The sequence below is a fragment of the Xiphophorus hellerii genome, chromosome 22 (genome assembly GCF_003331165.1).
Source record: "Xiphophorus hellerii strain 12219 chromosome 22, Xiphophorus_hellerii-4.1, whole genome shotgun sequence".
In the NCBI taxonomy this organism is placed as follows: Eukaryota; Metazoa; Chordata; class Actinopteri; order Cyprinodontiformes; family Poeciliidae; genus Xiphophorus; species Xiphophorus hellerii.
This window is the reverse complement of record NC_045693.1, coordinates 26237268-26250613: the sequence shown is the minus strand read 5'-3', so window position 1 is coordinate 26250613 and position 13346 is coordinate 26237268. Positions and strand designations below refer to the sequence as shown.

The 13346-nt window shown below is 39.5% G+C and overlaps 1 protein-coding gene across 1 annotated transcript; it reads left to right on the top strand.

Annotated features, from left to right (window-relative positions):
- The first annotated feature begins 2184 nt into the window (after window positions 1–2184).
- Window positions 2185–10116, top strand: LOC116713235 (neuroblast differentiation-associated protein AHNAK). Its single transcript, XM_032553340.1, has 5 exons — window positions 2185–2303; window positions 3746–3817; window positions 3904–4024; window positions 4956–5131; window positions 5328–10116. The coding sequence occupies exons 2-5, from the start codon at window positions 3815–3817 to the stop codon at window positions 9807–9809; spliced, it is 4782 nt and encodes a 1593-aa protein (XP_032409231.1). The 5' UTR covers window positions 2185–2303; window positions 3746–3814; the 3' UTR covers window positions 9810–10116.
- Window positions 10117–13346: the final 3230 nt, after the last annotated feature.

The window sequence follows — 13346 nt, the reverse complement described above, 5'->3', positions numbered from 1 at the left end:
CTATCCCCTCCTCCCACCACATCACTTCTTTATCCCCAAACAGGCCTGGATTTGGATCAACAAATGCATTAGCTTTGGATTTTCCGAGAATATGTCAGGGCAGACCTAGGTAGTGTCTCATCATGGTACAGCTTCTTCTTCTGAGCGATTTGCTTTCTACATCTTCTAAAGATGTTCTGCGTTAACAGGCTCATGCCTGTGCTTTGCTTGGAGAAAAGCATCACCATCTCTGAAATGTAATTACTTCAACAGGGATCAAAGCAGAATGAGTTTTAAAAAAAAAACAAAACATTGAGAGAAAATATTCTCTTAAAAACTTTAAATTTCTCAGATTTGCAGACAAACTTTTAATGTATTTTTTTTAAGGTTTTGTTGGCTCTCTTGGCCTTTATTTGAAAGTAGTTTGGCAGGAAACGGGATAATGAGAGAGGAGGAAGACATGCAGCAAATGTCACCAGGCCAGGAATTGAACCTGTGACCACTGTCATGAGGACTAAGGCCTCAATACGTGGGTCATGCTTTGCCCCTGCGCCGCCACAGCCCCCCAACTTTTAATCTTTAAAGAAGGGGGTCAGCTGAGCACAGCGCTGGCATTTTCAAGTTGTTGTGTCATTATGGTTACTTTTGAACTGGATTCAAAACCACAGATTATTTTTAAGGACTTCTGCTGCAACATAAGTTATTGTTCTATGACACTTGTTGTGCCGGTATAAGAATGATGAACCTAAAGTCAGACCTAATGCGAGCTTTTATTTCCACACTTCTCATTGGCAGCAGATTTTAAGGTTCTGGCTCACTCGGTCCACCTCTCCCCATGAGGAATTCTAGCTACAATTGCTCATCCTTTAGCTATTATCTTGAACAGACAACACCCTGGTTAGTTTCTCTTGCCAACAGTCATCGCATTGTACTTTTCTACTGGATGGGCTGGGTAATGACTCATTTAGTTATGAAATTGCCAAGAATTTTGCACGGCTTCTTTGATCAGCTCCTAAAACAAAAATGGCTAAATAAAATGTCCAACTTGTACATGATGGGTTTTCTCTTGCAGCTTCACTGCATGAGCTCAGATTTATTGCCGACACGCTATAGTCCACTGGACTGCACCAAGGATCACTTCATTATAGCCTTTAACAAACTCTAAAATCTAAATGATCAGGTGGGGATTCTGATAGAAAACTGGGATTTCACTCTCCAGAGAATTGTACAGTAAATGTTCTCAGAACCGAGTCGGCTCACATCTGAACCCAGGGAGCTGATGTTGTACACGTCTACTTCACGCGGTTGCAGAGACGGAGAAACGTTAGGCTTCCAAGATAACCATCTTGGATTATGGACTGTATGTGGACCAAGGCGAGCAAAAAAAAAAAAAAAGTTTTAGATTTTCATTTTCTTCTTCATGAAATCCTAACCCAGATCGGAATATTCTCCCTTCAGCCCTGATATTTCAGCATCACCTGGCGTAGTTTAAAATGATCCAGATGTCCTAACTCATCCTCACATCAGTCAAGAAATGTGCTGCTTTTTTTTCTCTTTTCTACATTTGTAATTGAAACGTGTAACATTTTTCAAATCGTGAACCAAATGCATACTTTTATAAATGACATCTCTATGACAAGTATGTCTGCTTAAACTTTGAACACGGTACAGAGTTGTTTACATGGCTTCAAGTAGTGTGAAGATTCCAAACTGCATGCTTGAAGCCATCAAACAATGTCTCCTTTACTGTTGTGATAAATGCTGATCATTTCAATAGGAGGAACAGGCATACAAGCTTTGCCAATCAGGTGTTATAATGTGGTCGTCTGAAATGAATGACACTGAAAGTACACTCAAAACAGCTTTTAGTTCTCTAGGGAAGAGACAGTATTTTAGTATAATGTATAATTTTTAAACCGTGAGACATAAATTCTAAACGGGAAAGATTTGGCAAATCTATAGCCCACCGTTTGTCCAATAAAATTAGTGGGATAAAAAAAAAAAAAAAGAGAAACTTTAAAGCTTTAAGACATTTGTTCCCATCTGTAAACCTTGTTCTTTCTTAAGAAAGGAGTGGTATGTTTCTCTCTCTTAGACACTCTTTCTATCTTAGGTTTCGGCTGCTTAAGAGACCAGCCTAAAAGGTGTGTGTGTAGGAAACTGTGCTTTTTTGCAAATGAAAGAGGGCGCGAGAACGGGGCGGTCCTGATGCTGTCCAACTTGTTCTCCCAGGTGATTACAGGTATTTAACAGGCCAGTTCCTCTCATCCCAACAAAGCAGCAGTGATACCTGGAAGAGTGGACAACTCTGGCAGCGCTACTAGGTGAGTCCCTAAAGTTTTTACTTGAGCGATGGTGACAAGATTTATATTTTATTTATGTTTTTTAAAGGTGTACAATTATGTATAAAACTGGCCTGTAGTTTGGTTTGAATGGATATAATTTATGGTAAATGCATCTATACTAAAAGCTTATTCTTTTGTCATTTGGGTTAAATTATGCAGCTCTGAGGCCTCACTCATTTGACACCAGTGGTTTGGTGATTTGGAGGAATTAGAAAGATGTTGCACTGTCTCCACTTGTAGCTCAAAACACGGATGTGGTCCATACCCTCATTTAAGATTTTCATCGTTGTGGTTTTCATGTTGCAGTTTCTGGTTAAAATCGGTTTGTGTGCTGCGTTGCATCTTGGACTACGCTTTGCCTTGTTTTGCTGTCTGGGTAACTAGTGACGGGGCACGTGACTCTGAGGATCAGACTCACACCCAGTGGTTTTCTTTAAGTCAGAGTTGTTTTAGAAGACGTCCTTCTATTTGGACATTTCATTAGAAATGAATGATGCCGCTGCATCTGGGGACAAAACGAAAATCTCTAAAGCTGTAGTGACCAGCTTTAGACCATAGTTAATTTCTTCATGTTTTTTTATATTCCATTCAGTTTATCTCAGTATATCTGAGGTTAATGTTAGTCAAAGTAAAGTAAAAAAAAAAAAGTTTCAGAACTATGAATCAGCCTTGATTTTTGATTTCCATGTTTGAAATTTCTTTTGCAATCTAGCATGGCTACGCTTCAAACCTGGACTGTTGTTGTTTAATGCACCTTTGCACAGAATCGGTGTTTACGTGTGAAAACGGTGAGGCGTGGTTGGCAGGAGGGCTGCTTGCGTGTGTCAGCCAGAATGCATCTGAACCGACAGGTTTGGATGGACACATTCCCTTCACCCAACCGGGCAGAGTGTTTGGATTCCTGAAGTGTGAGACAGTCTGAACGTGGGTGTTTCTCTGTCAGGCAAATTTTTATAGCTTCTCAAAAAAAAAAAAAAACCCCACAAAAAATAAACTTGAGCAGGATGTCGCTACCTGAAATATCTGCAACTTGTTGGATTTTTACTTTGTTTTTGGATCCATTGCCTTCAGAATCTCTATCAACTTATTTTCATTTTAAAGGTACAGTTTGGACTGTTTGCATCAACCTTCATCAGTCACTGCTAGCGGGTTCAAGCTTTTCATGATTTCCATTTAACATGAAAGACTTTATAGCTCTAATGAAATTATGAAACTGATACATGGCTACTCCTGGCCATGTTCAGCAGTGCTTCACACGGAAGCCCAGCAATTTTGGAATATAAAACCAGATTAGAAACTCTGTTTTATCATCTTAGCAGCATGCTCAGATTTAAAGGTCTAATAGATTTGAATTCAGCTTTTGTTGTTGTGCTTCTATGTCAGAGTTTATCCAACAAAGGTTTTTCTATGCTTTCTTTTAGGGTGAGATTTCTTTGATTCTACTACATTTTGTCGTTCATTCTGTGACATGAGGGCATAAATACAAAAAAATGGTAAGTAAAGAAATGTATAGTAATGATAAAGATGTGGCTATAAACACGCCTCACTCTTTTTTTTTTTTTACCTTTACTGTTCACAGAGCGGAGAAAGCAAGAGTGCAGGCATTTCAGGAAGCCTGGCTCTGGATGACTCTGGGGAAGGACTCTCCATTAAAGGGAATGCAGATAACACTATTGCTGCCAAAAGTGACCTAAAAGCAGGTAAGCTACAGACCTGCAAACTAAAAGATGAATATTCTGTATGTAACCACTGCTTAATTTAATTAGCAATACATTCAGTAGGAAAGTTACTTTTGTTCTAGGGCCACACAGGAGGATGATAAGCATACAAGTTTTAACAACTCAAGTTCATTTTTCTTTTCCCACACAAAAAAAAATCCAGGTAACACTAATTACCTTAATAAAATTAAGGTATAAAACTTAAATTGTCCACCCTTATAAAAAAAAAATCAAATTAATATTCAGAAAAATTTTCTAAATTGTAGCTTTAAAGCTCATTTCAACAAAGAAATTACATTTTCCAGTTAGTCCTTCAGTATAACAGTTCGGTCAGTCAGTTCAGTCAATGTGCACATAAGTTGTCAGTTTTGAAAATGTTCATGAACAAATAGTTTGTGGAATGAAAAAAATTTTAAGGACATCACTTCACCATAAAATAATCTCATTTCGCAGAGCTATGCTGCTTACAGAGCGACACTTTATACTCCGGTTGGTTTTTTTTTCCCAGTTCGAAAAAAACTGAGCAACGTTAGCTCCAGCTAGGTAGAAACTCAGCGTAAGTAAGCAGCTGAAAATAAAACAACAAAATCACCGGAGAACTATCAGAACAGAATGTACATTATCCAGTTCAAAATAAACAGATTTCTTTCATGTCACAGCAGCACTTATGAATAATAACTTCTCTACTTCTGCTGAAATGTGCTTAGTCTGCCATTTCTTTTCTCCCCTCTTCTTACTCTTCTTCTCGTGCCGACACAGGAGAAATGTGGGTCTAGTGCCCTCTACAGGACATTCTAAGAACTAACAAAACAACACATTAAATATACAGACTTATGGGGGTTACATGTACAGTGTGTGTGTTTTACAAACTTAAACTTGCATCTCTAATCAGTTTCTTTACTCATTGTTCCAGAGGAGGATATTGTCGGAGCCACGATAAACCTAAGCGACCTCGACGAAAGTGATGTGCGTAACATCCTGGAGACCCTAAAGCCGTATGAACGCAATATTAAGGTTCTGACGAAAAAGGACCTGAGTGCTGGTGTTGGGCTTGACTCGTTAGGATTGGGTCTGAAAAACTCTACAGAGGTAAATACTATTGTTTAGGAGCAAAAGCGACCAGATTGATTCAGTTCTATCAACAAAAATAAAACTGAAATTAAAATAATTCTTTAGTACTGGTAATAATGTAGTGTGTGCTTTACTAATGGTAAAGCACAGTTGAGATTTACTTTTTTTTGGCGAGTCATATCTTAACCTATGTTTTTATATTGTTATTTTATAGGGGCTATTAAAGTCAGCTCTTTCACTGGATTCATCAGCTGACCTGCCAGCGGTTTCCTTCAACGGCCTTAGTGGAGGGCTAAATGCTGAACATGGACTGGGTGCTAAAATAACTGGCCCCTCTCTCAACGGAGACCTCCCCAAACTCAGCCTTAATAAGCCATCGGCCTATGCTGGTGCTGCAGTCACAATGCCGTCTATAGGACTATCAGGATCAGATATGAAAGCAGACATAGACGGCTCGCTTAAAACGCCTGATGTCAGTGTATCGGCTCCAAAAGTCAAGATGCCAAATGCATCCTTGAAAGTTGATAAACCAGATTTGAAATCAGGTGAACCCCAGGCCCCACAGTTCAAATTGCCAAACTTCAAACTGCCAAAAATTGAACCATCAAAAACAGAAATGGATGTCTCTGGTGACTTGGATCTTCCATCTGTAAGTGGAAAGGTAGACACACCAAATCTCAACTTATCAACTCCAAAGTCAAGTTTTAGTGGAGGGCTAAATGCTGATCATGGGGTGGATGGTAAAATAACTGGCCCCTCTCTCACCGGAGACCTCCCCAAACTCAGCCTTAATAAGCCATCGGCCGATGCTGGTGCTGCAGTCACAATGCCATCTATAGGACTATCAGGATCAGATATGAAAGCAGATATAGACGGCTCACTTAAAACGCCTGATGTCAGTGTGTCGGCTCCAAAAGTCAAGATACCAAATGCATCCTTGAAAGTTGGTAAACCACATTTGAAATCAGGTGAACCCCAGGCCCCACAGTTCAATATGCCAAACTTCAAACTGCCCAAAATTGAACCACCAGAAACAGAAATGGATGTCTCTGGTGATGTGGATCTTCCATCTGTAAGTGGAAAGGTAGACGCACCAAATCTCAATTTATCGACTCCAAAGTCACATTTTAATAAGCCAAATTTGGAATTCAATGAGCCAAAAGTAAATTTGAATGACCCTGACCTAAAATTTGAAGCCCCCAATGCTGATATTGAGGCACCTTCAGGCAAAATCAAGTGGCCACATTTAAAATGGAAAAGTGGCAAAGTTAAAGGACCAGATGCTGACCTAGATGCTGAAATTTCAGTACCTGATGCCAATCTGCCCATGGCAAAGGTTGATGGGGATTTAGATGTCGATATTGACTTTCCCAAAGCAGACATTAAAGGCCCTGAGGTAGATGTTGATTCTCCTTCTGGTAAAATCAACTGGCCCCACTTAAAGTGGAAGAAACCAAAATTTCATGGCTCAAAGGATAGTTTGGATATAGATGCAAATATTGATCCTGCAGATGTTAACCTTTCTCTTCCAAAGGTGAAGGGGGAGCTTGATCCCCCAGATGTTGATATAAACCTGCCAAAGGCAGATATTAAAGGCCCAGATCTTGATGTGCATACCCCAGACATTGATGTAGAATCTACAGCCGGTAAAGTCAACTGGCCTCATTTGAAATGGAAGAAACCTAAAGTTCAAGGCTTGGCAGTAGATGGAGATCTAAACACACCAGATGCAAATCTTGCATCTCCAAAAATTGAGGGTGATATTAATGTTCCCAAAGCTGAACTGAATCTTCCCAAAGCTGACCTCACAGCTCCAGATGTTGATGCCCCCTCAGGAAAAATCAACTGGCCTCATCAGAAATGGAAAAAACCTAAAGGTCATGGCCCAAAAGCTGAAGTGGACGCGGGTTGGAATACACCAGATGTTAATCTCTCAACTCCAAAGATCGATGGTAAAATTAACTCACCAGATCTTGATCTGAATTTACCTAAAGCTGATGTTGACATTGGGAAACCAGAGATGGACATTGATCCTCCATCTGGAAAGATCAAATTCCCCACTTTGAAAAAGCCAAAGTGGTCACTCTCTCAACCGAAGGTAAATGGTCCTGATGTTGATTTAGATGCTGATCTCTCTGGCCCTGATCTTGATCTCTCAGCTCCCAAGATCGATGGTAAAATTAACTCACCAGATGTTGATCTGAATTTACCTAAAGCTGATGTTGACATTAAGAAACCAAAGATGGACATTAATCCTAAATCTGGAAAGGTCAAATTTCCCACGTTGAAAAAGCCAAAGTGGTCACTCTCTCAACCGAAGGTAAATGGTCCTGATGTTGATTTAGATGCTGATCTCTCTGGTCCTGGTCTTGATCTCTCAGCTCCCAAGATCGATGGTAAAATTAACTCACCAGATCTTGATCTGAATTTACCTAAAGCTGATGTTGACATTAAGAAACCAGAGATGGACATCAATCCTCCATCTGGAAAGATCAAATTGCCCACATTGAAAAAGCCAAAGTGGTCACTCTCTCAACCGAAGGTAAACGGTCCTGATGTTGATTTAGATGCTGATCTCTCTGGCCCTGATCTTAATCTCTCAGCTCCCAAGATCGATGGTAAAATTAACTCACCAGACTTTGATCTGAATTTACCTAACGCTGATGTTGACATTAAGAAACCAGAAATGGACATTAATCCTAAATCTGGAAAGGTCAAATTTCCCACGTTGAAAAAGCCAAAGTGGTCACTCTCTCAACCGAAGGTAAATGGTCCTGATGTTGATTTAGATGCTGATCTCTCTGGTCCTGGTCTTGATCTCTCAGCTCCCAAGATCGATGGTAAAATTAACTCACCAGACTTTGATCTGAATTTACCTAACGCTGATGTTGACATTAAGAAACCAGAGATGGACATTAATCCTAAATCTGGAAAGATCAAATTTCCCACATTGAAAAAGCCAAAGTGGTCACTCTCTCAACCGAAGGTAAATGGTCCTGATGTTGATTTAGACGCTGATCTCTCTGGCCCTGGTCTTGATCTCTCAGCTCCCAAGATCGATGGTAAAATTAACTCAACAGACATTGGTCTGAATTTACCTAAAGCTGATGTTGACATTGAGAAACCAGAGATGGACATTGATCCTCCATCTGGAAAGATCAAATTGCCCACGTTGAAAAAGCCAAAGTGGTCACTCTCTCAACCGAAGGTAAACGGTCCTGATGTTGATTTAGATGCTGATCTCTCTGGCCCTGATCTTGATCTCTCAACTCCAAAGATCGATGGTAAAATTAACTCACCAGACTTTGATCTGAATTTACCTCACGCTGATGTTGACATTGAGAAACCAGAGATGGACATTGATCCTCCATCTGGAAAGATCAAATTGCCCATGTTGAAAAAGCCAAAGTGGTCACTCTCTCAACCGAAGATAAATGGTCCTGATATTGATTTAGATGCTGATCTCTCTGGTCCTGATCTTGATCTCTCAGCTCCGAAGATCGATGGTAAAATTAACTCACCAGACTTTGACCTGAATTTACCTCACGCTGATGTTGACATTGAGAAACCAGAGATGGACATTGATCCTCCATCTGGAAAGATCAAATTGCCCACATTGAAAAAGCCAAAGTGGTCACTCTCTCAACCGAAGGTAAATGGTCCTGATATTGATTTAGATGCTGATCTCTCTGGCCCTGATCTTGACCTCTCAGCTCCGAAGATTGAAGGTGAAATACACACACCAGACCTGAATCTAAAGGCACCCAAAACACAACTGCAAAGCCAAAAGTTTGATCTCAATGCCAAGTTGCCAAACACTGACCTGGAAGTACCTGATGTCACAATAAAATCTCCAAATTTGCATACCAACCCACCAAACCTAGCCCTTAAAGCACCTGATGGACAGATAAAAACACCAGATCTAGAGTTGGATCCACTTCTTGGAGACTTCAAAATGCCTCATTTCAAGGTCCCAGCACTTGATCTTTCAAGTTCAAATGCAGGAATTGATGCACCCAAAGTTAACTTGAGCAATCCTACAGCTGATGCCAGCATTTCTGTTCCTGCAGTGGAACTGAATGGACCAAAGGTGGAAGGATGCAAAGTTGACATTAACGCTCCAGGTGTAGATGCCAATGTTGAGAAGTCCAGATTCCCACATTTCAAAATGCCAAAGTTCAGCTTTTCAGGACCTAAGATGAAAACTGGAGAGGTCAATGCCAGTGCAAATGATGACGATGATGACAATGGTGATGATTCAAATATTGAAACTGATGTTCCTATCTTCAGATTACATTCGCTACCCAAATCAACCTTTGATGGCTTTGGTGATTTTTCTGATGCATTTGGCTTATCAAAATGTGACAATGAAGAACAGGACTTTGTTGTAAGAAAAGGGATAAAACTGCCTGTAAGTAATACAGCAACAGCAACGGGCAAGATTGATATTATGCAGATACTGAAACTGTCAAAGGAAAAACCCTCCAGTGTCTCACCAACGGAAGATGCTAATCTGAGACTTGCTGCTCCTGGTTTAGATGTCAGTGCCTCTGCAGAAGCAGAAGATTCCTCTCTAGGTACTTTAAAAATAGAAAAGCCTGGGTCTGTAGAGGGTCCAGCAGATGAAAATCAGAGACTATCCCAGGGTCTTGCCAATATGCTTTGTCTTGGCTCTGATGATCCAGATGCTGTCTGACTCTTTAAAAAGTAGGACTCAAATCTGAAATGCTGTGTGTGTATATACCTGTACTTAAATCAAATTCACATCTGTTTGTATTACGGTAATAGAATCTAGATTTTTTTTTTAATGAGCTATGTTGATATTCCTGTTATTTATGCAAGCTTTTTTCCAAACTTTTTCATTTGAATACATTTTACCTAGTAAAGTGCATGTTATCAAAGTACACAATAGAACTCTGAATACTGTTTTGCCATTTAACATTTTAAGATCAATTTGTGAATGTAATTGTTTTTGCTTAATAAATCACTGAAACATCCTCAAATCTGATTCCTTTGTTTTAGGAGAACCAAATGCTTTGCCTTCAAAGGGCTACAATGGATAGTAGTCACAAAGTACATGCAATTTAATTTTGTTTCTAGAAATCTCAGCTGTTAAAAATTTGTATGTTGATGTGAATTTCATTGCAATTTAAATTTATAATCATTTAGTCAGATTAAAAACCTTGCCGAGTTCTACATTCTGTTTTTCAAAAGGGACCTGGCAAATTCAAAGCCAGACTTTATTACAAAGTACCAATTTTATTTTCTAAAGTTACTTGTGGGGACCAAATATTTTAGCTGCCTGAAATAATCTGTCCCCCCTCCATAACATGGGAACAAATTCATTTATGAGCAAGTCTTTAACTGTGTTGAATCCTCTCTTCATCAAAAACAAATCCTGTGAATTTGGTAACATTTGATGTTTATTTGCTAAAGTTACTTGGGTAAGTAACTTTAACTTTACAAAAAGAGTGGAACAGGGGAACAGGTTATTTCAGGAACCTAAAATATTTGGTTATTTCAGGAACCTAAAATATTTGGTTCCCCCCTCATAACTCTTGAAAATAAAGAGCAAATGTCTCCAAATTTACAGGATGTATTGTTAAGACTAAACACAATTAAAGACTTGCTGGTAAATGAATTTGTTCCCATGTTATGGAGGGGGAACAGATTATTTTAGGCAGCTGAAATATTTGGTTACCCCCTCATAATTTTGGCAAATAAAGAACAAATGATACCAATTTTACAGGATTTCTTGTTGATGAGAAGATTAAACACAGTTAAAGACTTGCTGGTAAATGAATTTGTTCCCATGTTATGGAAGGGGAACAGATTATTTCAGGCAGCTGAAATATTTGGTTCCAAGCTTAAACTTAGTCCAGTGATGGAGAAAAGCCAAAGAGGCAAATAAACTTTCTCATTCCTTATGTGACTGGTGTATTTGAGAAACTATGAAGGAAAATTATAAAGCGTAAAGCACCGGTTCATTTTAAAGCCAGCACTCTCCTACCCAGATAATAAAATAGAAAAGACTATTCTTGGGCGCCTTTAGATTAAGGTCTGGTGTGTAATACACCCAAACACTAGGTGGCAGTTTGGTAGTCTAAAGGAACCAATGTTCAGAGTTCTACACTAGATACACAAAACAGCACCTATACAAAATGATGGCCAAACACAGAAGAGCCAACCCATGAAATCTAGACCCGGCAATTCATCCACCTCTCATGGACAAGGGACACTAATTAAGACAGGAATATGTTCATTGGAGAGGAAAGACTCAAGAGAGCAATCCAGCAGTGCAATGCAGTGCAAAGAAAACATGAAAAACCAATAGAAAACAGAGGAGAAGGCCCATGGTGTCATCTTTCTAACACCTGCTCTGCAGTCGTGACTGTACATTAATACTGAATAGTTCAAATTTCCAAAATAAGTTTTTTATTGATTTACCAACAAGCAAGCCATCATGTTTAGGGCCTGCCTGCAGTATATTCTCTATCTTGCTTTGTGCCATAATGAAAGAGTCATGTGTTGAGACAGACCATTGTCCCACTAAACATCGCATTTGACTCCCACATTAATGGCCAGGAAATATTAGAGATTCTTAAAAATGCGTCCTAATTCTCCTATTTGCGAGGTCTTCCAGTAGTGCCACTGCATCCATTGTGCAGCATTTCACACAAGTGTCACCTCTATATGTAAATGTTGACAGTAATGAGTGAGCACATCAGCATATTCTCCCACCATCAAGTTTGTTTTTTATAGATCACAATCTTGGCGTGGAAAGTGGCGTGCGCCTGTTTCAGGTTTGTGCTTACACCACATTTATAAATGAGATCCCAGAACTTCATGTCAGTTAGATCTGCATTTAACTGAATTGCTCACGTGAAACAAGGACAAGCTGAATGCAAACAAGACAGATACTGGAGAGAAACCAGCTAGGGGCTCATGCATAAAGGAGCATGCAGCTTTAATACAAAAAGTATTAAAGCTGCATACTTTTATCCAGATTCCATAAAAGTATGGAATCTTTTATGGAGAAAAGTGTGTGTTTTCAGCACACTTCGTTTGTGTGTTGAAAAGAGCAACACACAAAATAATTCTGATGTATAGAACTGTGAGCAGGCATGTGGCTGCACATCTTTCCTTTGTACATCCCAGTTTGCATGAAATAGAGAGCTCTGTAATGCTGGGGTCACAGAGTTCAAGGATGATTGCCTTGGGCAATCTGAAGTGGCTAATAAGCCAATCATCGTCACATGGCAGCAGCTCAGAGGGAGCTCAGGCTCCCTCTATATCAGGGGTCTCAAACTCCAGTCCTCGAGGGCCGCTGTCCTGCAGTTTTTAGATGTGCCACAGGTACAAAAAGCTGGAATGAAATGACTTAATTAGCTCCTCCTTGTGTAGATAAATTCTCCAGAGCCTTAATGACCTAATTATTCTATTCAGGTGGTGCAGCAGAGGCACATCTAAAAGTTGCAGGACAACATAGAGCAGGGATATAGACCCCTGCTCTATATCCTTCCTCTGGTGATGTCCTCCAGCAGTGCAATGCTGCCGCTATGCCACAGTTATGTGCATCTTTGTACAGTTATTAATGGGCTTTTGTGATCTGTCCACCTTAAGAATATTCATAACTGACTTGTGTGGAGTACTGACCTAATCCCGTTTAGTTTTTTAGTGAGATCATTTGCATTTCATGTACATCGGTGCACATTTACATTTTACATTTGTAAATACGTCGTATTTACATGTAGATGTATTTAGGTCTACATGTGACAAAAATTGAGGAAATTTGCTGCTTTCACATCTTTTTTTAGGTGTTAAGTTATTGTTTTAGGCTAAATGTGGTTCAGTTAATCAATTAGGTTTAAACAATAAAAGATTAAAATCATGAAAAGCATTGGGTTCAATGCTACTTGAAGTAAAAAACAATGGAGTCAGATATTGTTTTTGTCCAAAGAAAAGGTTCGAGTAGCTGTCGCACATTTGTCCAGCAGGGCAAAAGTTTATTTACATGAAGTGTATTCATGCAACGTTAATTTTTATGCAACTTGTGCATGAAACATTGCTTATGAAACGTTTAAACATGAGGCTCCTGACGCCCAAATGGCTACCTGCAGCATCCAGCCAGACCAAACGCCATACATTAGATAAAATGCAAGTCAGTTGATGAAAGGGGATTTTCCCCAACAGCACGCTGCATTCAAGTACAGCTTGGACATTAGGTTGTTGA

Bases quoted from the DNA above. Each gene is read 5' to 3' on its own strand.
- LOC116713235 (XM_032553340.1), top strand. The intron at 4,025-4,955 runs GTAAGCTACAGA...TCATTGTTCCAG, and splicing joins CAAAAGTGACCTAAAAGCAG to AGGAGGATATTGTCGGAGCC. The intron at 5,132-5,327 runs GTAAATACTATT...GTTATTTTATAG, and splicing joins GTCTGAAAAACTCTACAGAG to GGGCTATTAAAGTCAGCTCT.